The sequence below is a fragment of the Panthera leo genome, chromosome E2 (assembly GCF_018350215.1).
Source record: "Panthera leo isolate Ple1 chromosome E2, P.leo_Ple1_pat1.1, whole genome shotgun sequence".
Classification (NCBI taxonomy): domain Eukaryota; kingdom Metazoa; phylum Chordata; class Mammalia; order Carnivora; family Felidae; genus Panthera; species Panthera leo.
The window spans coordinates 7805457-7832816 of record NC_056693.1 but is presented as its reverse complement, the minus strand read 5'-3'; the positions used below and the strand labels follow the sequence as shown (position 1 = coordinate 7832816).

Genomic DNA, 27360 nt, shown 5'->3' with positions numbered 1-27360 from the left:
GCTGGGTTGGGCGGGCCCGTTACTTATTTCTGGGGGAGGACCACCATTCCACGTAGCCTGCCTCCCTCCCCCCACCCAGGGCAGTTCTCCCCAACGGCCATAGATGCCCGCTGGCTTCGCCCCTCCCCGCCCTCCCTGGATCCCCAGACGGAGCCCCTCATCTTCCAGCAGTTGGAGATCGACCATTACGTGGGTGAGCTTGGTGGTCAGGCCTGGTGGGTGGGCGGAGGGGCCCAGGGCTCCTGGGGTGCAGGCTGGGCCGGGTCAGCACCTCTGGCTTTGAGAGAAGAGATGGACACGGACAGTCCCCATCCAGGTGGCCAGGGCTAGGAGACGGAGGGACAGGGCTGTGGGTGCCGGAAGGGGCAGCAAGAGGGAAAGTGGTGGTGCAGGTGTCCAGCGGGGCTTCCTGGAGGTGGGGACTGTCCTCCAACTGCGGCCTGAAGATAAGAGCCGGCTCCTTGCCGAGGAAGGAGGGAGGCGTGCAGTTCGACATCCGTCCGTCCATCCAGTGTCCATCAGGAACAGCCAAGCATCTGTATTGAGCCAGGCCCTATTCCTGTTAGACCAGGTCCCTGCTCTCACAGGCTCACCTTCTGGAAGGATAGGCAGAATAAAAAAGGAGCCTCAGGTGGCCGTGAGGGTTATGGCGGAACATAAAGGAGGGTAGGGGTGCCAGACTGTGCATCTTGGAGGTCTGGGAGAGCCTCCCTGAGGAGGCAACAAGGAGCCACGGGGCTGTCTGGGAAAGAGGGGTTCTGGGCAGAGGGTCCTGAGCAGGCAGCAGGTCTGGAACGTTTGAGGAACAGCGAGATCAGTGTGGTAGGAACAAGGAGCGAGGGGAGGGGGGAGGGGGGGCACATGAGATCCTGCCCGCCGAGGCAAGGACTTCGGGGCTCCGTTCTGAGCAGGCCGGAAAAGTCTTTGGGGAGACCCAACCCCAACTCACAGGTTAGAAGGCTCCCCGGTAAGAGAGGGAAGGGACAAGTTACAGGTGGGGAGGAAACACTGCGTTCCCCGGATCTGAGCAAGAACTCGCGCTGCGAAAATATAAGAAGCATTCAGATCTCGACAGCGAGAAGACAGTCCAGTCCAAAAGTGGACCAAACACCCGGGTAGACAATTCACTGGAGGATACGCAGGCAGGAATAAGCTCAGTGTCACTGGCTGTCAGGGAAACGTAAATGACAGCCACACTGAGACCTGACAACCTATTAGGAGAGCTAAAAGAAAGCCCAGCGACACGAGCGATCATCGATAAGGATGCAGAGCCACCGGAAAGCTTGCTCGTGCCCCGCTGGTGGGAACGCTGTGTGTTGCTGCCCCTGTGGGAAACGGTCTGGAAGTTTCCTAGAGTTCAACCTACTCTTCCCCCGCCCCCAGCTTTATTAAGATACAAGAGTTAAATCTGCTTTTTCCATAGGATCAGGCAATTCCAGATATTTCCCCTGAAGGAATGAGAGCCAGGAGACTGTGATTCCGTTTATACGGATAGACTGAAAAAAACAAAATTAAGGGCACCTGGGTGGCTCAGCTGGTTAAGCTCCTGACTCTTGATTTTGGCTAAGGTCATGGACTCACGGTTTGAGGGACCGAGCCCCACACCTACACTGATGATGTGGAGCCCGTTTGGGATTTTCTCTCTCCTTCTCCTGCCCCTCCCCTGCTCATGCTTGTAAGCGCTCTCTGTCTCAAGATAAATAAATAAGCTTTTTTTTGGAGTTGAAAGAAAGACAAAATTAGAATGACGGAGAGTGGACCATCAGTGCCAGAGGGTGTGGTTCCAAAAATGCATCTCGCAGGAGCTGTTTGGAGCGATGGAGCGGTTTTGTACCCTGATTTTGATAGTGGCCACATGAATCTGTGTAAAAGATGTGTTAAAGCTCCTAACTGCACACACAACGTCGATTTTACTTTTGTTTTTAAATACTTACTTTTGAGAGAGAGTGCGCGCACACGTGAGCGGGAGAGGGGCAGAAAGAGAGAGCAAGAGAATCCCAAGAAGCGCAAAGCCCCGCACAGGGCTCAAACTCACCAACCATGAGATCGTGATGTGAGCCGAAGTTGGGCACTCAAGTGACTGAGCCACCCAGGCGCCCCTCAGTTTTACTTTTCAAAAGAAAATATTTTTTGCAAAAAGAGGGCAGGGGGCTCCTTCTAGCTGTAGGAGGTAGACCAAGATGAAAAGGAGACCAGTGGGGAGGCGCTCGAAGCCGAGTGGACAGCGTGGAAGGCCGGTGTGGGCAGAGGCACCCCGTGCTGCGGGAACCAGGGGGCTGTGTTCCCAGCAAAGGAGAAGCCTGGGGAGGCAAACCTTTGAGGAATACGGAGGGGTAGCCTCTGCCTCATCCTGTGAACCCTCCACCCCCAGGCCTGGCGCAGCCCCTGCCTGGAGCAGCCCCGCCACCCCCCGGCCCCGTCCCTGTCCTCCGTGCCTTCGGAGTCACTGATGAGGGCGTGTCCGTCTGCTGCCACATCCACGGCTTTGCTCCCTACTTCTACACCCCGGCGCCCCCTGGTGAGTGGCCCTGACCCACAAGACCCCCGCCCCAGCCCTCCGGAGTCCCCCTGCACTTCTGACCGGCTCTCCCCACCCCCCCAGGTTTTGGGCGCGAGCACCTGGGCGACCTGCAGCGGGAGCTGAATGCCGCCATCAGCAGGGACCAGCGCGGAGGGAAGGAGCTCGCGGGGCCGGCCGTGCTATCTGTGGAGCTGTGCTCCCGGGAGAGTGAGTGCCCCGCCCCCGGGTCCAGCAGGCAGGGTTCCCTCCGGGCCGGTGCCAGCCTCGTCTGTTCGCAGGCATGTTCGGGTACCATGGGCACGGCCCCTCCCCGTTTCTGCGCATCACCCTGGCGCTGCCGCGCCTCCTGGCCCCCGCCCGCCGCCTCCTGGAGCAGGGCATCCGTGTGCCGGGCCTGGGCACCCCCAGCTTCGCGCCCTATGAGACCAATGTGGACTTTGAGATCCGGTACGGCCCCTGCCTCACCTCTCCAACCTCCGCCCCCGCTTCCGCCCCCGCCCCCACCCCGCTAGTCAGCTTCTGCCTCCTGCTCTTCGTCCCCTGTCCAGGTTCATGGTGGACACGGACATCGTCGGCTGCAACTGGTTGGAACTCCCAGCGGGGAAATACCTCCTGAGGCTGGAGGGGAAGGTGCGGGGCTCACCGGGGGGCAGGGGCACAGAGCCGGGCCCCTGCAGCCGCTGACGTGCCCCACCCCTACAGGCCACGCATTGTCAGCTGGAGGCGGACGTGCAGTGGTCTGACGTGGTCAGTCACCCGCCAGAAGGGGAGTGGCAGCGAATTGCGCCCCTGCGCGTGCTCAGCTTTGACATCGAGTGTGCTGGCCGCAAAGGTCTGTCTCCGGGTCTCGGGGCTCCTCCCTCCCTCCCTTTAGACTCGTGACATGCCAGTCTTGCCCCACGAGCCCCCATACTTCTTGAGCTCGCTGAGGAAGGAGTGAACATGAAAATGGACAGTTATCATAAGATTCTCGCTTGGAGGATGGTGGAGAGTGACAGGGCGTCTCCGACAGGTGGGCGGGAAGGCCTTAGGAGCGATGCGGCAGGCCTTGTGAAGAGGGACAAGCGGGGGTGTATGGGTGGGGAGAACCTCTGCGCCCCCCACCCCTCCCAGAGAATAGGAAGTGCAAAGGCCCTCGGGCAGGACCCAGTCTGTGAGGGGCAGGGAGAGGGCCAGAAGAAGGCGGCAGAGGGGAACAGCGTGGGTCATGCGAGGGCTGTAGGCAGTGGGGTTAGGAATCGACAGGCTGGGGAGATTTGGGTGTGCAGCTCCCCTGATGTGTCACAGAGGAAAAGAAGAAGTTCGGTCCCCTGCATCCCCCTCCTTCCTCCCTGCGCAGGCATTTTCCCGGAGCCTGAGCGGGACCCCGTGATCCAGATCTGCTCACTGGGCCTGCGCTGGGGTGAGCCGGAGCCCTTCCTACGCCTGGCGCTCACCCTGCGGCCCTGCGCCCCTATCCTGGGCGCCAAAGTGCAGAGCTACGAGCGGGAGGAGGAGCTGTTGCAGGTGGCTCTCGTTCCATGTCCCTTTATGTCCTCAGAACCCCCCACCCAGCCTCCACATCCCGGGTGCAAGGCCATGTCCTCTGCATGCTGAGACGCCAAGTCCACGGGTTCAGATCCCTTTGCCTTGGTGGGGGAGGGGGTGTGTGAACATTTCCCGTCTGGGTCCTGTGTTATTTTCAGAAGCAACTGCCCGATCTTACTGCAACGGGCAAGAGGGCTCCAGGCTCGCTCTTGGGGACTTCTGGAATGTTCCAGGAGTGCGGAGGATCCATGCTAGGGGGACGATCAGGATGACAACCAGGGTGATCCTGTGTGCTCCCACCCCACAGGCGTGGTCGACCTTCATTCGCATCATGGACCCCGATGTGATCACCGGCTACAACATCCAGAACTTTGACCTTCCATACCTCATCTCCCGGGCCCAGACCCTCAAGGTAGGGCAGGAAGGTTAGGGAGGCTTGCCTTTAGATGCGCCACTGGGGGCCGAAGGGGTGGGTGGCCGCCCTGCTCCTCCTTGCTGCTTTTCCCTTGTGGCTCTGTCCCCCTTGGGTGGTCTGGCTTGCTCTGCGTCCCTGCAGCCCACCACCCCCAGTGGCTCCAGGGACGCCACCGAAAAGCCAGCTCTGGCCCCATCCCTGCCCTGCTCGAAGTCCAGAAGGTTATTTGGCTTTTGCAGAGGCAAGGAGAGCGTTTATGGTTAAATAAGGAAAGGCCTGTGTGTTGGAAGGGCAGACGGAAGCGTGCGTGGGGATAGTGTCTTGTCTTCTAGACTTTAAAATATGTCAGCCAAAAATAAGGAAAAGGGGGATTCCTTGAAATGTATGGCAAAACCTTGATGCTTGTTGAACCTGGGAGTCACTGTATGGGGCGTGCTAATTTGCTAGGGCTACCTGAACAGTACCGCAGGCTTGTGTCTTCTTGCAGGCTGGAACTCAGAAGTCCAAGATCAAGGCCTCACAGGCTTGGTTCCTTCTGAGGCCTCTCCTAGCCTCTGGTGGTCTCAGACATACCTGGGGTGTCGAAGGCGGCCTCTCCGATTCTTCAGCTTGTCTTCTAATTTGGGCATATCTCTGCCCAAATTTCCTCTTTTTCTAAGGACACTGTGGTCTTGGGTCAGGGCCAACCCTGATGATCTCAACTTGATCACTTGTAGAGACCCTATTTCCAAAGAGGTTACGTTCTGAGGTGTGGAGGTTAGGACTTCAACATCTTGGATTGATGTTGACAACAATTCAACTCACAACAGTGGTTATGTTGTATCGTTTCCTCCTTTTCCTTATGTTTGGCCAGTTTCGTGATGAAAAATTAAAATCACGTTTGGGGCGCCTGGCTGCCTCTGTTGGTAGAGTGTGCAACTTGATTTTCAGGGTCGTGAGTTCAAGCCCCATATTGGGCATGGAGCGTACTTAAAAAAATACAATAAAATGGTATTTTAAAAATCATGTTGGGGGGCGCCTGGGTGGCTTGGTCGGTTAAGCGTCTGACTTCGGCTCAGGTCATGATCTCACGGTCCGTGAGTTCGAGCCCCGCGTCGGGCTCTGTGCTGACAGCTCAGAGCCTGGAGCCTGTTTCGGATTCTGTGTCTCCCTCTCTCTCTGACCCTCCCCTGTTCATGCTCTGTCTCTCTCTGTCTCAAAAATAAATAAACGCTAAAAAAAAAAAAAAAAAAAAAAAAAAAAAAAAAAAAAAAAAAAATCATGTTGGGGTGCCCGGATGGCTCAGTCGGTTAAGAGTTCGACTCTTGATTTCGGCTCAAGTCATGACTTTGAGCCCCACATCCAGCTCTGTGCTGACAGTGCAGAGCCTGCTTGGGATTCTCTCTCTCTCCCTCTTTCTCTCTCAAAATAATTAAACTTAAAAATTTATTTATTTATTTATTTATTTATTTATTTATTTATTTATTATGAAATTTATTGTCAAATTGGTTTCCATACAACACCCAGTGCTCATCCCAACAAGTGCCCTCCTCAGTACCCATCACCCACCCACCCCTTCCTCCCACCCCCCATCACCCCTCAGTTTGTTCTCAGTTTTTAGGAGTCTCTTATGCTTTGGCTCCCTCCCTCTCTAACCATTTTTTTTTCTTCCCCTCCCCCATGGTCTTCTGTTAAGTTTCTCAGGATCCACATAGGAGTGAAAACATATGGTATCTGTCGTTCTCTGTATGACTTATTTCACTTAGCATAACTCTCCAGTTCCATCCACGTTGCTACAAAAGGCCAGATTTCATTCTTTCTCATTGCCATGTAGTATTCCATTGTGTATATAAACCACATTTTCTTTATCCATTCATCAGTTGATGGACATTTAGGCTCTTTCCACAATTTGGCTATTGTTGAGAGTGCTGCTATAAACATTGGGGTACAAGCGCCCCTATGCATCAGTACTCCTGTATCCCTTGGGTAAATTCCTAGCAGTGCTACTGCTGGGTCATAGGGTAGGTCTATTTTTAATTTTTTGAGGAACCTCCACACTGTTTTCCAGAGCGGCTGCACCAGTTTGCATTCCCACCAACAGTGCAAGAGGGTCCCCGTTTCTCCACATCCTCTCCAGCATCTATAGTCTCCTGTTTTCATTTTCGCCACTCTGAGTGGCGTGAGGTGATATCTGAGTGTGGTTTTGATTTGTATTTCCCTGATAAGGAGCGACGTTGAACATCTTTTCATGTGCCTGTTGGCCATCTGGATGTCTTCTTTAGAGAAGTGTCTATTCATGTTTTCTGCCCATTTCTTCACTGGGTTATTTGTTTTTCGGGTGTGGCGTTTGGTGAGCTCTTTATAGACTTTGGATACTAGCCCTTTGTCTGATATGTCATTTGCAAATATCTTCTCCCATTCCGTTGGTTGCCTTTTAGTTTTGTTGATTCCTTTGCGGTGCAGAAGCTTTTTCTCTTCATGAGGTCCCAATAGTTCATTTTTGCTTTTAATTCCCTTGCCTTTGGGGATGTGTCAAGTAAGAGATTGCTGCGGCTGAGTTCAGAGAAGTTTTTCCCTGCTTTCTCCTCTGGGGTTTTGATGGTTTCCTGTCTCACATTCAGGTCCTTTATCCATTTTGAGTTTGTTTTTGTGAATAAAAATGTATGTATTTAAAAAAATTGTGGGGCACCTGGGTGGCTCAGTCAGTTAAGCTTACGACTCTGGCTCAATTCATGATCTCGGTTAGTGGGTTCAAGTCCCATGTTGGGCTCTGTGCTGACAGCTCAGAACCAGGTCTTCGGATTCTGTGTCTTCCTCTCTCTCTGCCCCTCCCCTGTTCGTGCTCTCTCACTCTCTCTCTCTCTCTCTTTCTCTTTCTCTCTTTCTCTCTGTTTCTCTCAAAAGTAAATAAACATTAAAACTAATTTTTGTAAATTGTGTTTATGGCCCCCAAGAGCTCTGGGAAGGAGTCCATCCCTCTCAGTCTGGCATTTATACATGGAGACACTGCTCCCCTGTCCTCTGCACCCCTGCCCTGCTACTTCTCCAGCTCAGGCCTCCCCTCTCTACCCTGTCCCTCCCACGCCACCTCCTGTCCAGGCCTCAGACCCAGCTCTCTGTGCTGCCCCCTGCTGTGCGCCCACCTTGCTGTCCCCCAGACCCCTCCCCCCACTCAGCTCAGCATCGTCCCCAAATCTGTTCCTCCTCTGCTGCCCATCTGGGTGCAGCTCTCCAGCCACTGGGCACCATGCCTGCCCCCCTCAGCCCTGCAGCCGTCCTGACCTCCTGTCTCCCTACAGTCCATGCCCACCCAGCCCCAGAGCGTCTTTCCGCATCAGAGCTCCCCCTGCTTCTGCCCGCCCAGCCCCAGCTCCCAGCAGGAAGAGGGTGGCGTCGTGGGTTTCGTGGTGGTGGCTCGTGGGGTCTGCACTCCTTTGGCACGGCCCCAGAGGTCCCAGATCCGGGCCGGCCGTTGCCCACTGCAGCCTCCGCCCCTCCCTGGTGCTGTGTCCCCAGGTGGAGTCGTTCCCCTTCCTGGGCCGCGTGTCTGGCCTCCGCTCCACCATCCGGGACTCGTCCTTCCAGTCCAAGCAGACCGGCCGGCGGGACAGCAAGGTGGTCAGCATGGTGGGCCGCGTGCAGATGGACATGCTGCAGGTACGCGCGCGGGGCCGGGCGGGTGCCCGCCCTCGTGGGGCTGCTGCCCGGGCCCTGGGCCCACCCTGCGCCCCCCCTCCCCCTCCCCACTGCAGGTGTTACTGCGAGAGTATAAGCTCCGCTCCTACACGCTCAACGCCGTGAGCTTCCACTTCCTGGGCGAGCAGAAAGAGGACGTCCAGCACAGCATCATCACCGACCTGCAGGTGCCTTTCCTGCGACCTCTGACCCCCCTCCCGCCTGCCCCGACCTCACACCTCCGCTCCCTGCCCCCGGCCTCTGATCTTACTCTTCCGTCTAATTCTCTGACCCCAGCAGCCCACCTTCCTGACCTTGGGCTGCGATCTCCCAGCTGTTCTCCCGACTCTCACCTTAACCTCTTGCCTCTGATCTGTGACCTCACCCGGCAGATGTGACTCCTCATGTAACCTCTGGCACTGTGACCTTATTCCCTTGTCCTGCCCCCGCCTCTAGCCCACACTCGCCCATCAGACTGCTCCCTTTTCCTCTGACCCCGCAACTCCCCGACCCCCAGCTCTGCCCACTCCTCACCCAGACCCTCGCCCTCTCCCTGACCCCTGAGCCCTCACGGCTGCCCCCCCACCCCCTGATGCCCTCCATGCCTGTCCCCAGAACGGGAACGACCAGACACGCCGCCGCCTGGCCGTGTACTGCCTCAAGGACGCCTTCCTGCCCCTGCGGCTGCTGGAGCGGCTCATGGTGCTGGTGAACGCCATGGAGATGGCGCGCGTCACCGGCGTGCCCCTTGGCTATCTGCTCACCCGCGGCCAGCAGGTCAAGGTCGTGTCCCAGCTGCTGCGGCAGGTCAGTGGGCGGAGCTGAGGGTGGGCATCCCAGTGCTCTGGCAAGTCCCCGCTCCCAGCCTCCCATCACTTGGTCACTCAGTCACTCGCTGTGGCTTCTGGGCCACGACACCTGACGCGCTGCCCCACCTGGGCCTGCCTCCATTTTCCACCTTCTCCCCTCCCAGGCCATGCGCGAGGGGCTGCTGATGCCCGTGGTAAAGACAGAAGGTGTCGAGGACTACACGGGAGCCACAGTCATCGAGCCCCTTAAAGGGTATGACCCCGTGTCTGGGTGGGGGTGGCTCGGGGCTTCCGGTCCTGACTCCTCCCCTCCCCCCCTGCCCCCCCTGCCCCCCAGGTACTACGATGTCCCCATCGCCACACTAGACTTCTCCTCTCTGTACCCGTCCATCATGATGGCCCACAACCTGTGCTACACCACACTCCTGCGGCCCGGGGCCGCCCAAAAACTGGGGTATGGCACCTTTTTCATCTTGGGGACCCCAGGCCTGGGACCCAGATGGGAAGGGGAGTAGAGGAGAGACTTGAGAGGTGGGGAGAGCCTGAGGGGGTCTCGAGGGGAGGAGGTGGGGAGGCTGGGCATCACCCCCCGGCGTCCTCCGCCTCAGCCTGACAGAGGATCAGTTCATCAAGACGCCCACAGGGGACGAGTTTGTGAAGACGTCAGTGCGGAAGGGCCTCCTGCCCCAGATCCTGGAGAACCTTCTCAGCGCCCGGAAGAGGTGGGTTCTTGAGCGCCCCACCCACCCCTTCTCAGAGCTCAAACTTGCCGAGGCTCCTCACCAGTCTGTCTCTCGTGGGTCACCCCAGGGTTGCCGCGCCACACATTAACTGCCACGGTGTATGAATTAGAACAAGACACCCCTCCAGATGGCTCCCCTTTGCCCCCTCTGCTGGACACCTCTGTGTAGTACACAGCCTGCACAACTGTACATGGCACCCATTTCTAGAAAGGCACCTTGACCAGTGCCCAGGCCAGGGCCTCTTATCTTTCCCTGAGATATGGGACGCTGCCTCAGTGGCCTGTGCTTCCTCTCTCTCCAGGGCCAAGGCTGAGCTGGCCAAAGAGACAGACCCCCTGCGTCGGCAGGTGTTGGATGGGCGGCAGCTGGCGCTCAAAGTGAGCGCCAACTCTGTATACGGCTTCACTGGTGCCCAGGTGGGCAAGCTTCCGTGCCTGGAGATCTCACAGGTGAGTGCCCAGTTCCCACGGTGGAAGGTGGGGGGCACACAGCCCCTCCCTGGGAGAACCAGGGCTCCGTGTGGTAGAGCCCAGGCTGCCCCAACTTGCCAGCTTTCGGGAGAGGGGACGCGTGAGTGTTTGGTTCATTCATTTGTTGAACAAACGCTCGCCGAACGTCCTGTGTGGGTCCAGCAGGTGGCAAAACGGATGAGAGTTCCTGCTCTCGTGCGGTGCGCAGCCTCGTGGTCACGCAGATGGTGACAGCAGCAGATGTGGGAAGGCAGTTGGTGCCGAGGGCTCTGCAGACAGTTGAAGCGGTGGCAGGGGCGTAGGGATGATGAGCAGAGGCTTTGTTCATTGCTCATTCATTTAATCTCTCACAGTCCACCTGAAGACCCCACCCACCTCTCCCCTGGTCCCCATGAGGGTGGGGGAGTGGAGAGCAGGTCCCCTGCCTCCAAATGAGAGGATGGGGCCACGTGTCTGCTCATGGGGGCTGGGGTGGTGCCCAATAGCACAGCCAGCCCCTGACGCTTGATTTGCCGTGTGTGCTCCATCACTGAAGGAGCAGGTGTGCGGATACCTCTTCCTGCCCCGGGTGTGAAGATGCTTGGTCAGTGCTCTGCTCTGAGAGGGAACATGGGCAGAAAAGCCCACGGCCTCACCTCCCAGCTGTGTTCTCGGCCTGTTCACCGGACGCAGCTCTGCTGCTCGGACAGAAAAACATCCACGGTCAGACCACAGAGGGTCTGAGTCCGAGGTTCTGCCAAGCTGGGATCAGGGCCTCAGCTCCTGGCTTAAGAGAGCCTTAGAAGGGCCTTCCTGCCCAGCCCCTTCCCCTGGAGTTTGGGTCTCGGCACATTCCAGGCTTGGTTACTTCCAGCCCCAGGAAGCTCCCTCTGTATCTAGGCGTTATATCGTCCCTCATGTGGCTCTGGAGGGAAGGCTTGGAAGAATTGCCAGCGGCGGGGCTTTTTGGTGGGAGAGGCCTGTGCACACACCCACCCATCTTCAGTTCAGGGGCCCCCAAGACCACCCTCACCTCAAGTGATCTGCTAGAAGGACTCCAGGAACTCAGAAAAGCTGTCCTACTCACAATTATGACTTAATACAATTAAAGGATAGAGATTAAAATCAGCCAGGGGAAAAGGCATGGAACTTCCAATTTGTCTCCACCAGTGGAATCATGCAGACAGTGTTTATTTCTCCCGGCGTTGATGTGTGACAACACGCATGGAGTGTTGCCAACTAGGGAAGCTCACTGAGCCTCAGTGTCCTGGGTTTTTACTGGGGGCTGGTCACGTAGGCATGGAGCATCTGTGTGACCGACCTTCGTTACTCAGTCTCCAGCCCCTGCAGAGAGGTCAGGCTGCTAGCGTGTGGCCCGAGGCCTCACCATGAGTCACACTGTCAGCACAGTCCAAGGTCCTAGGTGAACAAAGACACTCTTTTAGGCAGGACGTTCCAAGGGCTTCAGGTTCCCTCCCAGGAGCCAGCCAAGAGCCAGGGCTCTTTCTGGGCAAGTTTCCTCCTATAGTGCATCCCGCCCATATTGCTCTCATTGGCCTTTCATAAGTCTCTGTGGGCCTCCCCCAGGCTCCCTGGTAGAGAGAGGTGGGTGTTTGGCTGTCAGACTCCAGCCCCGAAGCAGAGGCCAGGCCAGGAGGACTTGGCTTTGCTTCCCTTGGGGCTTCCTCATCAGGGCCACCGCTTCCTGGTCATGTCCCTCTGTCTTTTCCCTCTTCATCCTTCCCTGTGTTTCTTTGCCTTTTTTCTTATTGCTGTCTCTCAGGCTTATAGGGGCAGGGAGATCAAACAAACAAACAAAATACTGAATCATTCCAGAAAAGGATGAAGGAAAGAAAAAGGAACATAGAACAGGTGAAACAAGCAGAAAGCATATAGTAAAGTGGTGAACATTTAAGCCCAAATATGTTCAGTAATTACACTAAATGTAAGTCACCTAAATGCTCCAGCTAAAAGACAGAGATCTTCTGACTGGATCCAAACAAACAAAAGCAGAAGAGTCACACCCATCTCTCCTTGGTGTGTGCCCCGGGCATTTTTTTTTTTTTTTCTAAAATTTGTTAATGTTTTTATTTATTTTTGAGACAGAGAGAGACAGAGCATGAGCAGGGGAGGGCAGAGAGAAAGGGAGACACAGAATCTGAAGCAGGCTCCAGGCTCTGAGCTGTCAGCACAGAGTCCGACGCGGGACTCGAACTCACGGACCGCGAGATCATTACCTGAGCTGAAGTCAGATGCTTAACCGACTGAGCCACCCAGGCGCCCCGCCCCGGGCATTTTTTAATGTTTATTTATTTTTGAGAGAGAGAGAGGGAGACACAGAATCCAAAGCAGACTCCAGGCTCTGAACTATCAGCACAGAGCTTGATATGGGGCTCATGAACTATGAGATGATGATCTGCACCACAGTCTGAAGCTCAACCTTCAGTTGAAGGCTCCCCTTCGGTTCCCTTATTTGTAAAGTAAGATTGTCGGAAAGTTTCTCCATGAGCCTGGCACATCCCCCTACTCTGAGGGGGCATTTGACAGTATGTAGGCTCATTTCTGGTTGCCCAAGGATTTGGGGGTTGCACTGCTGGCTTTCGGGGTGGGGGCCGGGAACGTCAGTGCTCCTGCACCATGGAGAACTGCCTGCAATGTTACCATATGTCACAGCACCTCCGTGGCAGGAAACAAACAGCGTGCTGATGGCCTCTTCCGGCTTCAGCCTTTCTAACACTCATCCTTTGCAGACCTTCCTCCTCTGTGCCTAGAGCTCTGGGCTCGCGACCCAGTTCTTTCCAACAGATGGTTGAAAAGGAGCTTAGTAGCCGCGTTTTGTGGATTTGGGCATGAAGGCCCAGAGGGGCAGAGTGACTCACCCAAGCCCACACCCCCAGGAAGTAGCGGAAGTGGCACCCTGAGCCCAGGACTCCTGGGTCCTCACTGCGTGGTTCTCTCCCTGACAGAGCGTTACCGGCTTTGGGCGCCAGATGATTGAGAAAACAAAGCAATTGGTGGAGTCCAAGTACACGGTGGAGAATGGCTATGACACCAATGCCAAGGTCAGAGGCCGCCCCTCCCACTGCCCAGAGATGGGGCTGGGTCAGGGGAGTTGCAGGGGCTTGGCCCCCATCTCTCCATGCCTCCCAGTCATATATGTCCCTCCCCAGGTGGTGTATGGTGACACTGACTCGGTCATGTGCCGATTTGGTGTCTCTTCTGTGGCCGAGGCAATGGCCCTGGGGCGGGAGGCTGCGGACTGGGTGTCAGGCCACTTCCCCCCGCCTATCCGGCTCGAGTTTGAAAAGGTAAGTGGGAGCCCCCCTCAGGGCTGGAGTGGCCAGATGGGTCTCGCGAGTTTCAGAGGGTCTCTGATTCTCAGCGCCCGCATTCGCATGCGGTTCCCCTCACATCTGGAGATGTCAGCATCTGGAGCCCCCAGTGGCCCTTGGGGGCTCTCCATTTTGGGGGTGCCCTGATCTGGGTACTCTGAGTATCCCATGCTTCGCATTCTGTAGGTCCCGGTTTGGGGGTATTTGGGGGCCTGGATTCTTCTGAGTTTGGAAACTTAAAGCCTTGGGCTTTGCGATGCAGGACAGTGTCTGTTTTTTTGGAAACTGGTCAGTCTTGGAGCGCCTCTGGTTTTGGGTGTGGGGGCTGCCTTGGGTGGTGGGAACCCTGACCGGGGTGAATCCTGCATCAGGGCACCGTTGGCCGGTGCTGCTTGGCTCCCAGCAGGAAATCAGGCTTGGGGTCTGGGGACTCCAGGGTTCAAACTTGGAGATCAGGTCTTGGGTACACCTGCTCTCAAATTTAGAGCCTCCCCAGTTTGGGCCTCCCTGCCTCAGGGCTCCCTCCTGGGCCTTAGTCTCAGCAACTTGGGGTGGAGGGAGGTGCTGCCTTGTACCCCTGTCTGCCTCAGGTCTGTCCCAGATCCAGATTTGGGGCCCTCCAGGCTTCACCTCATGACTGGGTCTTGTTTTAGGGGCTCTCTCTAGTTTTCAGATTTGAGATCCCTGGAATGCTGAGGTGTGCCCAGGCTCAGGCACGGGGGTCTTGAGATCTTGGGATCCATCTGTCCCAGGGCCCCAATCCTGTATCACATGGACCAGCCCTGTGTGTCCCGGTTTCTGAGGGAAGTCTCAGGAGTCAGGAGGTCTTGAGGGTCTCAGCCACGGGTCCCTCCCTAGGTCTACTTTCCCTACCTGCTCATCAGCAAGAAGCGGTATGCTGGCCTGCTTTTCTCCTCCCGGCCGGACGCTCACGACCGCATGGACTGCAAGGGTCTGGAGGCTGTGCGTCGGGACAACTGCCCCCTCGTGGCCAACCTCGTCACCGCCTCCCTGCGCCGCCTGCTCATCGACCGGTGGGTGGGAACCTCCCCTCAGCCCCAGGCCGTGCCCCAGCCCCTCTCCCTCAGACCCAGGAGCCCCCAGCCCCCTCCTCCCCTGGGGACACAGGTGTCGGGCCCAGCTTGTCCTCCGTGGTGGAACGGTGGAAAGAATGTGGGGTTGGACAGCTGTGGGTCTAGGCCCCGCCTCTGCCACTTTGCAGCCTGTGGCCTGGCTGGGTCCCTCCCCGCCTTGGGCCTCATCCGCGAGAGCACACTCTGGCCCTCAGCAGCCACTGGTGACCTCCCCATCCCGGCCCTGCAGAGACCCCGCGGGTGCCGTGGCCCACGCACAGGACGTCATCTCAGACCTGCTGTGTAACCGCGTTGACATCTCCCAGCTCGTCATCACCAAGGAGCTGACCCGCGCGGCCTCTGACTACGCCGGCAAGCAGGCCCACGTGGAACTGGCCGAGAGGTCCGCCCAGTGGGAGGGGTGCAGGGCTGTCCAGAAATAGCCCCCTCCTGCCAGCTGGGCACCACTTCCTACAGCCCTGTCCGCCCCCGCCATCCCACCTGCCCTCACCCGCCCCGCCGCCCCGGTCTCCCCGCAGGATGAGGAAGCGGGACCCCGGGAGCGCGCCCAGCTTGGGCGACCGTGTCCCCTACGTGATCATCGGCGCTGCCAAGGGCGTGGCTGCCTACATGAAGTCCGAGGTCAGGCCCACCTGGGCTGCCCGCTCCGCCCAGCTCCCCTCTGCTCTCACTTCTGCTTTCCAAGCCCTGCGGGGAGGGTGTTTCCCTCTGTGGGCCCCACAGGGTCCTGAGAACCGCCCCCAGCACACCCCTGGGAGTTGGCTCCCTGATGCCTTTCTCCCAGGCCTCCCGTGCCCTCTGGAGGGCCCCCCCCCATAGTCTGACCCCTCCCTCGCTCCCCCTGCAGAAGAAGACCCAGCCTCACCACGCACATCACATCTCTCCATCTCTCTCTTTGCGTGTCTACTTGGTCCTTGCTCTCCAGCCCATAATTCTCTTGGATTCCTGTCCTTTCCCCCTCCTACCCCAATGTCCAGTGACCTCTGATCCCCACAACCCCTTCCTCAGTCCCCAGTTCCTGTCCTGCCTCCTCCTATCTTGGCTTCTAGCTTTCACTTCCAGCTGCCGTCCACCTTGGCACACCCCCTAAGCTGTGAACTCTGACCCTTGCTTGGGGTCCTGAGGCCCCCCACCTGTGGACCCCAGCATGCACCACAGCTCATGGCCAGAGGACCCTTCACAATCTCCGGTGCCATCCCAGACCCGTGCCCCACCTCGATGCGGCACCCCGGAGGGTGACCGCCCCCAGGGGCTCCCCCACACCACTGCCCACGCCCACAACCGGGGAACCCACCAGCCCAGTGGTTCCCGGTGCCCGTCACCACGCTGCCTGCTGTTGAGCACAGCCCCTGGCCCCCGGGTGTGACCCCGCCTGGCCGCTCTGCTTGCAGGACCCCCTCTTTGTGCTGGAGCACAGCCTGCCCATCGACACGCAGTACTACCTGGAACAGCAGCTCGCCAAGCCCCTCCTGCGCATCTTCGAGCCCATCCTGGGCGAGGGCCGCGCCGAGGCTGTGCTGCTGAGTACCGAGGGGGCATGCCCGGGGAGGGAGGAGGGCGCCGGGGGTCACAGAGGGCACCGGGGCCCACTGCCTGCCCTCGCCTGCAGGGGGTGACCACACGCGCTGCAAGACGGTGCTCACGGGCAAGGTGGGCGGCCTTCTGGCCTTTGCCAAACGCCACAGCTGCTGCATCGGCTGCCGCACTGTCCTCGGTCACCAGGGTGAGCTCTGGCCCCCCCGCCCAGACCCCAGCCCCAGGCCCCCACGCTCCACCCAGCTCTGCCCTCGCCCAGGTCCCTGGCACCTGCCGTCCAGGCTGGCGGTGCCACCCCGGATAGGCCTGGGCCCCTGGGTGGGGGCTCCCATCTACAGGCACCCCCTCGAGGGTCCCGGGCCCCCCGCCCCGGGAGTTCCCCGGGGAGTTTTCCCCCCCGCACACTTGCTCCCTTGTTCTCTTGTCTCCGGGGACTTTCAGAAGCCGGGATGGGCAGCGGGTGGGGAAGGGGCAGGGATAGGGCAGCCCGGGGGCCCTGGCTCTGCCCCAGCTCCCCTGTGCTGACCCACCCCCTCCCCCAGGGGCCGTGTGCAAGTTCTGCCAGCCTCGGGAGTCGGAGCTGTATCAGAAGGAGGTGAGGGTTTGCGTGCGGACAGGGGGAAGGGAGGAGGGGTCCGCTGGGCCAGGGCCACCCTGCGGTGCTCTCGTCCCTAGGTGTCGCACCTGAATGCCCTGGAGGAGCGCTTCTCGCGCCTGTGGACACAGTGCCAGCGCTGTCAGGGCAGCCTGCATGAGGATGTCATCTGCACCAGGTACAGAGGTCTGGCGGGCCCGCCACCCCCGCTCTGTCCTGCCCGGGCCCCTCCCAGCTCCCAAGGCCTGTGGACCTGACCCCAGGGTCCCGGGAGGCGCCCTTCACCCCCTCTGCCGCCACCACCGTGGCTGACCCTCAGTGTCCTGGCCTGCAAAACAGGCCCGTGCTCATCCCAGCCTTAGTCGGGCGGGGGGTTGCTGCTCAGGGGGCAGGGCTGGGCACCTGGTATCTGCCCAGGAAACGGCCATAGTTCTCTCTGCTACTCTCGTACACACACGCGTGAGCGCGCGCGCGCGCGCGCGCACACACACACACACACACACACACACACACACACACACAAACAGTCCTGGCCCCCTCCCCCAGGGCGGGCCAGGCTTTCCCCAGGGAACAGGTGGGCGGGGCGGGTTCCCACGCCAGGTGACAGGTGATATACGGCTGGTGGCCCAGCGCCCCTGCGGGCTCCCGCTGTTAGGGCTCCCCCCATGCCCGCTGAGCAAACAGCCTGCCCCTGGAGGGAGGGTTGGGTGGGCAGCGGGTGGGGGGGGTCAAAGTCCTGGGAACAGCCCCCACCCCATTGCTGGGCCGGGCAGACGCCCTGATCCTGACCCTGACCCCGACCCCGCCCACAGCCGGGACTGCCCCATCTTCTACATGCGCAAGAAGGTGCGCAAGGACCTGGAGGACCAGGAGCAGCTTCTGAGACGCTTTGGCCCTCCTGGCCCTGAGGCTTGGTGACCTCTGACCTCGGCAGGCTTCCCACCAGGGCCTTGGGGGGCCGGATTGGTGCAAAGTTAATAAAGTTCAGGCCTCTTGTTTCCTGGTGTTTTGTGGTCTCCGGTGCACAAGGTCCGCTGTCATGAACCCTGGCCCCGGGGGGGTCCTTTCCACTCAGCCGGAGCCCCCGACCCCCAGGAGGCCCCCCACTGACTCCTCCCCTTCCCTCCAAGAACGCCTGGGCTCCCGGCACTGCCGCCAGCCCCACAAAAGCCAGTCCTGCCTCAGTCTCCCCCTGGGACCCTCCCTCAAGGGCCTGAGTGAACATCTAACCACACATCCTCTGCCTGGACCGCCCCGCCCTCCAGGTGCTGACCTGTTTCCACCAGGCCTGGGGCAGCCCCTGGAACGGAAGCTCCCACTGCCCGGCACGACCCAGGGGACCCCCCCCCCCCCACCATGTCACACACCCACGATCTTTCCACCTCAGGGTCCTCGCAGGCTCTGGGCCTGGATCTTCCTCAGAACCCTCCCTCCCCACGGTTCACATCCACTTCTCAGAGTCCGGGCAACCCCACCTCGCCTTCAGACCCCATCAGTGCCCGAGCCTGTCGCTCAGTGGCATATGCCCCCCCCCCCTCCCCGGCCAGTTCCTGGGTTCAGAGCTGCCCCCCCCCCTTTTACTGACCTCAGGAACGCTTGGCTTCTCTACTTTCTTAGGATCCCCCCAAATCCAGCTCCTCTCCCATCCACCCTTGGGCTCAGCCCCCCATTCCCACCCCAACTGTGGGGATCCCCAAATCCAGATGGCCCCTGGGCCTGCCCTCTCTACCACGTGACCAAGGGGTTGTGCAATCCAGCCCCCTCCCCTGGCCCTCCCCGAGGGGATTTTCGAGGAGGGCTGTGCTCCGTGCGGGCCTGGCCGGCACCCCTGCCCCCCCCAAGGGGCTGGGCCAAGGTATAAATAGGGGTGGTGGCTGCGGCAGGCGGCAAACCCAGCCGGCTCCACCATGCTCGCCCTGGAGGCTGCACAGTAAGTGTGGGGGGCCCTAAAGGAAGGAGTCCCCCTGCACTTGGGACTCTGCCCCAGGGGGCGGGTGGGTGGGAGGGAGGGGGTCCACACTGCCTCTTGCCCCTCCTAGATCTCTTGTTCTCTCCTAGCCCCGCTTCCTCCCTCCATCCTATCCCTGTCTCTCTCGGACCTCGGAAATCTTTCCTCGGAATGCTCGCCCGTCTCCCCTCCCACCGACGGCCTCTCCCAGGTGGCTCCCCAGGTCGCACCCCCGGCCCCCACCAGGCCTCGCTGTACCCCTGGCTTGCTCACTGTTGCCCGCTCTGCCTCTCGCCGTCTTTTTTTTCCCCTGGGGCTCTATTCTCTGCCTCTTGCTCCCTCTCTGTCTCTGTCTCCGTGTCTTTGTCTCGGTCTCTTTCCAGGTCTTCCTCTGTCTGTCTGTCTGTCTGTCTTCTTTCCTACAGTCTCCCCCGTCTGTCCCCCAACCCCATCTGTCTATCCCTGGGGCTCATAACCACTTCCTGCATCCATGAATGTCTCTCTCCACACCTTCCTCCCTTCCCGCCTCTCCCATCTCCTTCCCATCTCTTCCCAGAGGCTCTCCGGCTCTCCTCTGGTCCAAGGTGGACCCATTTCACCGACTCCCTGATGGAGGCCCCCTCCCTGCCCCCACCTGGGCAGTGACGCCCACAGCGGCTCTCCAGGGACTTTCTCTCCTTCACTTTCCCTGCCCCCAACCAGCCTCTGTCTATGCAAATCCCAGGGGAGGGGGGACATTTGCCTGCTCCCCCCCACCCCCCACTTCCTGCCCCGCTTGAGTGTGGTGGGGCTGGTCTCACACAAGGACACACAGCAGAAGAGCTGTGGTGGTCACAGCTGCAACCTCCCCCCCCCCCCCCCCCCCCCCCCCCCCGCACGGGCTCCCAACCACTTGGGAGATTCAGGTGGCCGAAGGCACCCCTGACATGCCCCTGTGTGTCTTCCCCTCCAGGCAGGACGGGCCACACTTCAGCTGTCTGGTGAGTTGGGGCCCTGGGGATCAGGGAGGGTGGGGGACCCAGATGGCCCACCTTGACCTCCCTGCCTCAGTTTCCCCTTCCATTCCTTCCTGTCACTCTCTCTTTCTGACTCTCCCTCCATATCTCCATATCTCCACCTCACCTGCCCCCTCCCTGCCCCATATATGTTCCACAGAAGTTTTCCTGGTGTCTCTTTCCAGCTCTCAGGCCCTTGGCATGACAAGGGATGGTGGTCTCTGTGACCCTGTTATGTATTTATTTTGAGGCAGGGGGAGGGGGGGAGAATCCCAAGCAGGCTCACGAACCGTGAGATCAGCACCTGAGCTAAAATCAAGAGTTGGACACTTAACCAACTGAGCCACCCAGGTACCCCAGTTTTTGCTTTTTTTTTTTTTTTTTAAACAAAAATCGAGGTATAACACACAAGCTGGTAAAGTGACAAATCTTGGGTACAGCCCAATGAGGTTTTACATCACGCACACACCTGTGTAACAGCTAACCAGAGCAAGATATAGAACATTTCCGTCCTTCTGGAAGATTCCCAACCAACAACCCCCGCCCCTGGATATTTTTCAACACAGATTAGTTGATTAGTTTTGTCTGTTTTCAAATTATATATGAAATACATCATGTAGGATGTCCCTTTTGGGGTCTGGCTTCCTTCATCAACATTTCAGTGTATGTCAGGCATTGTTTTTGTTGTTGTTTTAAGTAAACTCTACCCCCAACGTGGGGCTTGAACTCACGACCCTAGAGCAAGTGTCACATGCTCTAATGGTCTATTGACTTAGCCAGCCGGGTGCCCCAACACTGGCTCTTTTTCCTTGCTGTATAGTACTCTGCTGGGCGCCCCCTCCCCCGCCACGCACACACACACACACACACACACACACACACACACACACACACACCTGTGTTCATCCATTCTCCTGTCCGTGGCACTTGGGCTGTTTCTCACTGGGAGCTATTTGAAAAGCTGCTCTGATTGTTCTTGAACAAGGCTATTGGGTGGACATACGTTTTCAGTCCCCTGGGGGGAATACCTAGGCGTGAGACTGCTGCTACCTTGGGATGGCGCGTGTCCAGCTTTGGTCTTTACTCTCGTTGCTAAAGCAACACATGATTCTTGGGATGGATCAGAGTGATACGGAGGTGGATTAAAGAAGCGTCAGACTTTCTTTGCCTCTGTAAAAAAACACTTCCAGCCCTGGGACAGGCAAGCCTGGGGGAATTCTTCCACACTTGCCCCAGGTGTTGGGGTTCCTGGGAGCCCACAGTCTTTAGAGGGTGCTGACAGTTGTGTGCCTCTCTGAGACCCCGCGTCTCTGTGTTTCTGTGGGTCTCTGCCTGTATCTTTCCTTCTGTGTGTTGTGTTTGTGTCATTCTGTGTGTTCCTGCTGTGCGCTTCTGTTCCCTCTTCCGGCATCTCTGCATGTCTCTCTTTGCCCCTGTCTCTGGTGCCTGGTCTCTGTGTCTCTTGTGTTCTTCTTTCTGTGTGTCTCTTTCTCTCCTTCTCCCAGCCTCTTCCTTCTTCTCCCCCGTCCCTGTCAGAATCTTCCCGCTGGCCCAGAATGGGGGTTGGGGGCTCCCCGAAGGCTGGGATGACCCCTCTTCTTCCCCCCGACCCCATCAGTACCCAGATGGCGTCTTCTACGACCTGGACAGCTGCAAGCACCCCAGCTACCCTGACTCAGAGGGGGCTTCTGGTGAGTGGCCCTGGCCTAGTCAACCCCCTGACCTGGACCTTGGGCCCATTTCACAGATGGGGGAGCTGAGTCCCAGGGGAGGATGTCACCTAGTTCAGCAGGACAAGGTTAGCCCAGGTCTCCAGGCCTCCTCCCCTTCCTTTTCTCACCCAGCCTCTTGCTCATGCAAATTCTGGGGTCCGAGATTTGCATGGCCCACAATGGCCCCTCTGTGCGGGGGGGCTTCGAGTGGGAGGGGCTGAGGCCAGACTTGGCTTCTGACTCAGTGCCCTCCCCCAGACTCCCTGTGGGGCTGGGACCTCAGTCCAGCTGTCCCAGCCGCCTCGTATGAAGCCTTCAACCCAGCTGTGGCCAACTTCGGCCACCCCCAGGGAGTCCAGCTCTGTTACGGACCCTCGACCTACAGCCCCATGGGGAGCCTCGACCCGGCCCCCAGCCTAGAGGCCCCAGGGCCCAGCTTCCCAGCGTACCCCGCGGAGGAATTCACCAGCCAGGTGAGGGGCAGGGACACAATTAACATCGCCATCATTTGATTGAGGCTTAGCAGGTGCCAAGCAGTATGTGAAGACCTCTAACAAGCCTCTGAGGTTAAGTGCCATTATCACTCCAGACAACAGAGGCACGGGCTCTGACAGAGGGGCGGCGTAGAGTGCCATTCTCAGTGATGGGCACACTTTCGTGGAGGCGGCCCGGGCATCCCCTGGCCATGCCTTGGAGATCTGAACCGAGGCCGGAGTGCAGGCCGTCAAGAGAGTGTGCGGGGAGTGGGGGACACAGTGGGGACCCACGAGGAGGAAGCTGAGGGAAGACAGCAGAGGGAGGGAGGGAAGGGGGTCCCTGGACTGCAGGTGACCCTGACCTTTTGCAGACCGTGGGCCCCCCGGCATATGCCCCCTACCCCAGCCCTGTGCTGTCAGAGGAGGAGGATCTCCTGCTGGACAGTCCCACCCTGGAGGTTTCAGACAGCGAGTCGGACGAGGCCCTCATGGCTGGCCCCGAGGGGAGGGGATCTGAGGCAGGTATGTAGGAGCAAGTGGGGTTGGGGGGGCTCCGGACACAGATGGGGGAGGGAGCTAAAGGCACCATGGCTTGGCTTCCCAAGCGCTTACTACGTCCTCCAGCATTGAGGGCCGTTCCGGGTCCACCCTTGGCTGTCTGTGTGGCCCTGGGCAAATGACTCTACCTCTCTTTGCCTCGGTTTCCTATCTACAATGGGGATGGCAGGGAGTGTTTCTTCCTGGGGGTCGGGGAGATTAAGTGGGATAACCCAGGTGAGTGAGAGCAGCTCTTGGCACAGAGTGAGCAGTCAGTAAGACTTCACCCTTATGATTGACACAATAGCAACAGAAATAATCATATCAACACCCGGCTATTCGGCCCCTGCTTCCGCCCAGGCGCCTGACGTGCATTATGCTCAACTCCTGAGAAATTAGGATCTTAGTTACTTTCCCTATCTGGGTCTCAGTTTCCCTTCTGTAAAATGGGCAGCAGCAGCAGCGGCCCCAACTCCTGGTGTTACAGTGATTAAACGAGCTCACAGCACTAAGTGCTTCACAAAGGTTTGTAAAAGTAAAACACACACACACACACACACACACACACACACACACACACATGAACGGTTCATTTATAGCTGAGGAGGCTCCAGCTCAGAGAGAGGTTAAGTCACCACCTCAAGGTCACTGCCGGGAAATAGCAGACCAGACCTGGGGTTCTTGTACCCGGTGCCCTGCTATGAACCACCCCCGTCTCCAGCTTGTGGAGCCCTTGCTGCTTGTAGGAGCCCCAGAGTCAGACCCCCTGGTCTCTTCCAGGATCCCAGTCCCTCAGGGGCCCAGAAACGGCTAGGTGAATTCAAACCCACTCCGGATCTCTTCGCCACCAGTCAGCTCCCTGTTTATATAACCCTTTGCGGAGCGCTGTCAGCCCATTTCACAGATTCATCTATAGGAGGGACAGAACAAAGCAACAGCTTCAGGGGTAACAGCTTCGGGGAGGAGAGCAGGTTGCCTGGGGTGGGCGGGGACGCCGCACTGGAGGCAGGCAGACGCCAGCCACCTCCGTCGCCCCAGTTCTCCTGGCCTGGAGACTGAGGCTTGTTGGGGCTCGGGTTGAACTGGGGTGGGTGTGGGGGCGGGGCCCAAGGGATACCTCCCCTAACGCACCCCCCCAAACCCCCGGCTCCCCCCCCCCCCCCAACAGGGGCCCGCAAGAAGCTCCGCCTGTACCAGTTCCTGCTGGGGCTCCTGACGCGCGGAGACATGCGCCACTGCGTGTGGTGGGTGGAGCCGGGCGCCGGGGTCTTCCAGTTCTCCTCCAAGCACAAGGAGCTCCTGGCGCGCCGCTGGGGCCAGCAGAAGGGCAACCGCAAGCGCATGACCTACCAGAAGCTGGCGCGCGCCCTACGCAACTACGCCAAGACCGGCGAGATCCGCAAGGTCAAGCGCAAGCTCACCTACCAGTTTGACAGTGCGCTGCTGCCGGCCGCCCGCCGGGCCTGAGCCCAGTGGGGGCTGTCAGGGGCTCCACGCCTGTGTCACGTTGGCGTCCCCGCACCCTAGGTCACGGCACCTGTGGATTCCCCACACTGGGGGGAGGGGGGCCGCTATAATCCCTAAGCCCTGCCCAGGGCCCCTCTGGGACACCGCCCCTCCCCCATCGTGTCTGGGGCCCCTCTGGGATTTCCTTGTCATGTCCAGGATCCCCAGGATCCTCATGTCTGGGTTATGCGACACATAGAGGACCATACTGTGTGTCCGTGTGGAGGGGAGGGGCAGGACAGTCATTCCAGATTCCCAAGAGCTTCTCTGGGATCCCCTTGTGGTGTCTGAGATCCTCCAACCAAGCCTGGGACCCCTCTGAGCTCCCTTGTGTGTCTGAGATCCCTTAATCTCATCTGGGAAGGGAGAGCCCACGGATGGTCACACAGGGAGGGGGGTGCCTTGTCGAGGGTCTCTCTGGGATCCCTTTCTCATGCCTGAGTCCCTCTTGTCAGATCTGAGATCTCCTACTTAGGTCTGGGGGCCTTGCGGAAACCCTTCATCAAGTCTCAGATCTCTATGCCCATCTGTGACTCTCTTGTCCTACCAGTCCCCCTAAATGATGACCTTTGTCATCTTGCAATCTCCTAATTCTTTGGAACCGCCGTACTGTCACTTCCTTGTGTCTGGAATTCTCTAATCACATCGAGGGTGCCTCTGGGATCCTTTGGTCACGTCTAAAAACATCCTGGTCAGGCTTAGAGGGGACCTCAGTGGACCTTGTCTTGTCCAGGCCGCCTCTGGGATACCCTTATCTATCTGGGATCCTGCAATCACATCTGGGGGCCTCCCTGGGATTCTCCATCTGCTATGCCCCTTTGGGGACCCCACCAGCAGACCTGAGTTCTCATAGGGACCCTTCCCTTCCTGGGATGCCCTCTGGAGGACCAGGCTAGGGAGCATTCTGGCCACTCAACTGATTTCTGGGTGATCTTGGCAGCCCTCCCCATGTCATCTCTAACCAGAGGTCACAAGTTGGTACCCCACCCCCACCCTTCCGGCTCCCTTCGGGGCAGATCAGATCTCTGGTGGTGGTTTCTGTAGTTCACTGTGAGGGAGATTTTGCCCGATCCTTCACTAAAACTTTGCACAACGCGGCAACAGGCAACAGCGGGCTGCTTTGCGGTGCAGAGAGGCTGGAGGAGGGTGGCAGCCACTCCTAATGGGGCTTCTGTTCCCCAGTTGGCCCCAGTCCCTGCCGCCCCCGGCTGTCATACCCCAGTGGCTTTTCTCAGTCACCTGTTGGCCCCCAGCCATTTGCATTTCGACCCCTGGTGTGAACCCAAGGAGGTGTGAAGCTTGGGTGCACTGTGGGAGCTCTGATTGGAACCCTCCGGGGGTGCCACAGACCGTGGGCTAGGATGTCAGAGTCCCAGGTCCTGGAGGCTTCGCGGCTGGGGGAAATCTAGGGTGAAAGACTTGCTGCTTCTGGGCCTCAGTTTGTCCCTTGTGTGAAAGGGGAGAGAAGAAGGAAGCATGCAGTCATGCTGAGCCTTTGATACATCTTCTGGAAACCCACCCCACCGCCCATTCATTCATTGACATCCAGGAGGAGGAGGAGGACAAAGGAGCTTCAAGGACCCAGAGAGGGAAGAGGTCCCTATGGGGCACACAGCTGCTGGTAGCAGGGCCCAGGCTGGGACCTGCCCTCGAAAGGACAGCACCCCCCACTCCTGGAACGGGGGCAGGGTGGGAGGGGAGTGCTAGGGACAGAATGTCCCCAGGGCCTCCTCCTGCAAATGAGGTACCTTTTGCAAAGACTATTATCTACCACCCCCAAAATGTGGAATAAAATAAAATAAAAAAAATCAAGGTAGACAGACCTCCTAGGACCCTTTGTTAAGGACAGCAATGCTGTCTGTCCGCCTAGGCCTGCTGACCTTCAGAGCCGCTGTGGCAGCGAGGTGGAAGATGAGAAGAGATGGAAAAGGCAGTGAGAGCCGGACCAGGCTGAGCTTTGAAGGCCGCGATAAAGGGCTTGAGACGCAGGCGCTGGTGGTTCGGTTCAATTTTTGTCTCCCTCTCACTCTTTTTTCATATATATATATATATATATATATATATATATATATATATATATATATAAGTAATCTGTACCCCTAACGTGGGGCTCGAACTAACAATCTCCAAATCAAGAGTCGCATGTTCTTCCGACTGAACCAGCCAGGCGCCCCTGTCTCCCTCTCTTTTTGACGAGTGGAGTTCTCCCTGCGTCCCTTTCCATCGAGGTCTCTGTCTCCCCGTCTGAGTTTATGTCCCGTCTGAGTTTATGTCCTCCTTCTCTGTGTCTCTACCCACCTCTCACTGGCTACAGCCCTGCGGCAGGCAGGGCAGGGCTGGAGACTCCTGGGGACAGCGACCCCCCTGTGGCTCCCGGCTCTACACCACCTAGCTGGGCCCGCAGAGCGGTGTGGTAGTCTGCCTGGGAACGCGTGACGTCACATGGAGGCTGTCTCCGGTTGGCTTGGCGCTCCCCGGAGGCGGGACAGTTTCCGGCATGCCGGGGCTTTTGGAAAAGGGGGGAGGGGAGAGATGGACAGGAAGAAAATCGGGAGCGACTCGTCTTCCCTCGAACCTGCTCTCTCACCCAGAGTTACTTCCCCTCCCGTCCTCCGTCTTAACTCCAACCCCCACACCCTCCTCCCTCTCACACCTCTCCTTCCTCTCCGTAACACCTCCTGCCCCTCAAAGACCCTCGCCTCCCCCAATCCTCTCCTCCTTGCCTCCTTCACCTCCCCCCATCCGGCGTCCAGCCACACCACCCCCATTCTGAAAGCCACAGGTCCCCCTGCCGGGAAGGGCGCCAACGTCCGGGCAGCCCTCCAGGGCCTTCCCGGTCTCCCCACCCACCCCGCCGGGGGCACTCGCCCCCTCCCCCGCGTCCGGTGCCCGCCGCGCCCGCTCCGGGAACCGCAGCCGGCCGGGCGCGGTCCCAGGAGGGGCAGCGGACAGTCCGGGGTCCCAGGTGGCCGCGGCCCCAGGCCTTCGGATGTGCTCTCGCCCAGAGGCGGGACTCCAGAGTCCCCAAGCCTCAGTGCCCTCCCTGCGGGCACGGAGACCTCCCCCCAACCCGCGCAGCCGTCCTGCCTACGCTGGGAAACCGGACCCTCCCTCCCAGCTCCGGTTTCCCGAAAACGCCTGACTTGCAGATACTAAGAATGGCTTTCTAGACCTTCTTATCCCCTTTGCCCCCATGGCGGAGTTCTGGCTCCAAGCCCTCACCCATTTTAGACCCCAGCCCCTTCCTCTCCCGCCTCCTAGGACTCAGGAGGGCAGGGCCTCATCCTCCTCCATTTTTCTGGAGCCAAGAATCTGAGCCCCAGACACAGAAGTCCAGGCCCCCGGGCCCTCCTCCGTCAGACTTGGGAGTCCTCGCCTCCAGCACCCTCATCCTGCGACCCAGGTGTCTGAACCTCAGGCCCCTCCACTGCCCCGGTTCCGTTCCTGGCATTCAGCCACCCCTCCAGGTCCAGATGTCATTTCTCACCCTTTAGAACACGCAGAAGGAATG

General features: G+C 58.9%; 2 protein-coding genes across 6 annotated transcripts in view; both read left to right on the top strand.

Annotated features, from left to right (window-relative positions):
- Window positions 1-17675, top strand: part of POLD1 (DNA polymerase delta 1, catalytic subunit) — a 29425-nt gene extending 11750 nt beyond the window's left edge. The window contains exons 3-27 of one of the 3 annotated variants that reach the window (XM_042919312.1): window positions 80-193; window positions 2372-2518; window positions 2603-2728; window positions 2800-2968; window positions 3070-3151; window positions 3224-3353; window positions 3861-4027; window positions 4356-4460; window positions 7959-8099; window positions 8195-8305; window positions 8733-8924; window positions 9091-9179; window positions 9264-9380; window positions 9535-9648; window positions 9971-10118; window positions 13085-13180; window positions 13289-13426; window positions 14309-14484; window positions 14774-14926; window positions 15063-15165; window positions 15936-16068; window positions 16154-16267; window positions 16623-16675; window positions 16756-16853; window positions 17488-17675. In XM_042919312.1, the coding sequence (XP_042775246.1) occupies window positions 80-193; window positions 2372-2518; window positions 2603-2728; window positions 2800-2968; window positions 3070-3151; window positions 3224-3353; window positions 3861-4027; window positions 4356-4460; window positions 7959-8099; window positions 8195-8305; window positions 8733-8924; window positions 9091-9179; window positions 9264-9380; window positions 9535-9648; window positions 9971-10118; window positions 13085-13180; window positions 13289-13426; window positions 14309-14484; window positions 14774-14926; window positions 15063-15165; window positions 15936-16068; window positions 16154-16267; window positions 16623-16675; window positions 16756-16853; window positions 17488-17593 (3122 nt within the window). In that variant the 3' untranslated portion in view covers window positions 17594-17675. Of the gene's footprint in view, window positions 1-79; window positions 194-2371; window positions 2519-2602; window positions 2729-2799; window positions 2969-3069; window positions 3152-3223; window positions 3354-3860; window positions 4028-4355; window positions 4461-7958; window positions 8100-8194; window positions 8306-8732; window positions 8925-9090; window positions 9381-9534; window positions 9649-9970; window positions 10119-13084; window positions 13181-13288; window positions 13427-14308; window positions 14485-14773; window positions 14927-15062; window positions 15166-15935; window positions 16069-16153; window positions 16268-16622; window positions 16676-16755; window positions 16854-17487 lie in introns of all 3 variants that reach the window. The other 2 variants (XM_042919313.1, XM_042919311.1) reach the window with 2 other exon arrangements.
- Window positions 17676-18574: 899 nt separating this feature from the next.
- Window positions 18575-25831, top strand: SPIB (Spi-B transcription factor). Of its 3 annotated transcripts, XM_042919316.1 has the most exons (6): window positions 18575-18605; window positions 19576-19603; window positions 21237-21309; window positions 21589-21803; window positions 22178-22328; window positions 23512-25831. In XM_042919316.1, the coding sequence occupies exons 1-6, from the start codon at window positions 18583-18585 to the stop codon at window positions 23808-23810; spliced, it is 789 nt and encodes a 262-aa protein (XP_042775250.1). In that variant the 5' UTR covers window positions 18575-18582; the 3' UTR covers window positions 23811-25831. The 3 variants fall into 3 exon arrangements, with proteins under 3 accessions (XP_042775250.1, XP_042775249.1, XP_042775251.1); XM_042919315.1 differs by lacking the exon at window positions 18575-18605 and having other exon boundaries at window positions 19550-19603; XM_042919317.1 differs by lacking the exons at window positions 18575-18605; window positions 19576-19603; window positions 21589-21803 and having other exon boundaries at window positions 21244-21309.
- The last annotated feature ends 1529 nt before the right edge of the window (window positions 25832-27360 follow it).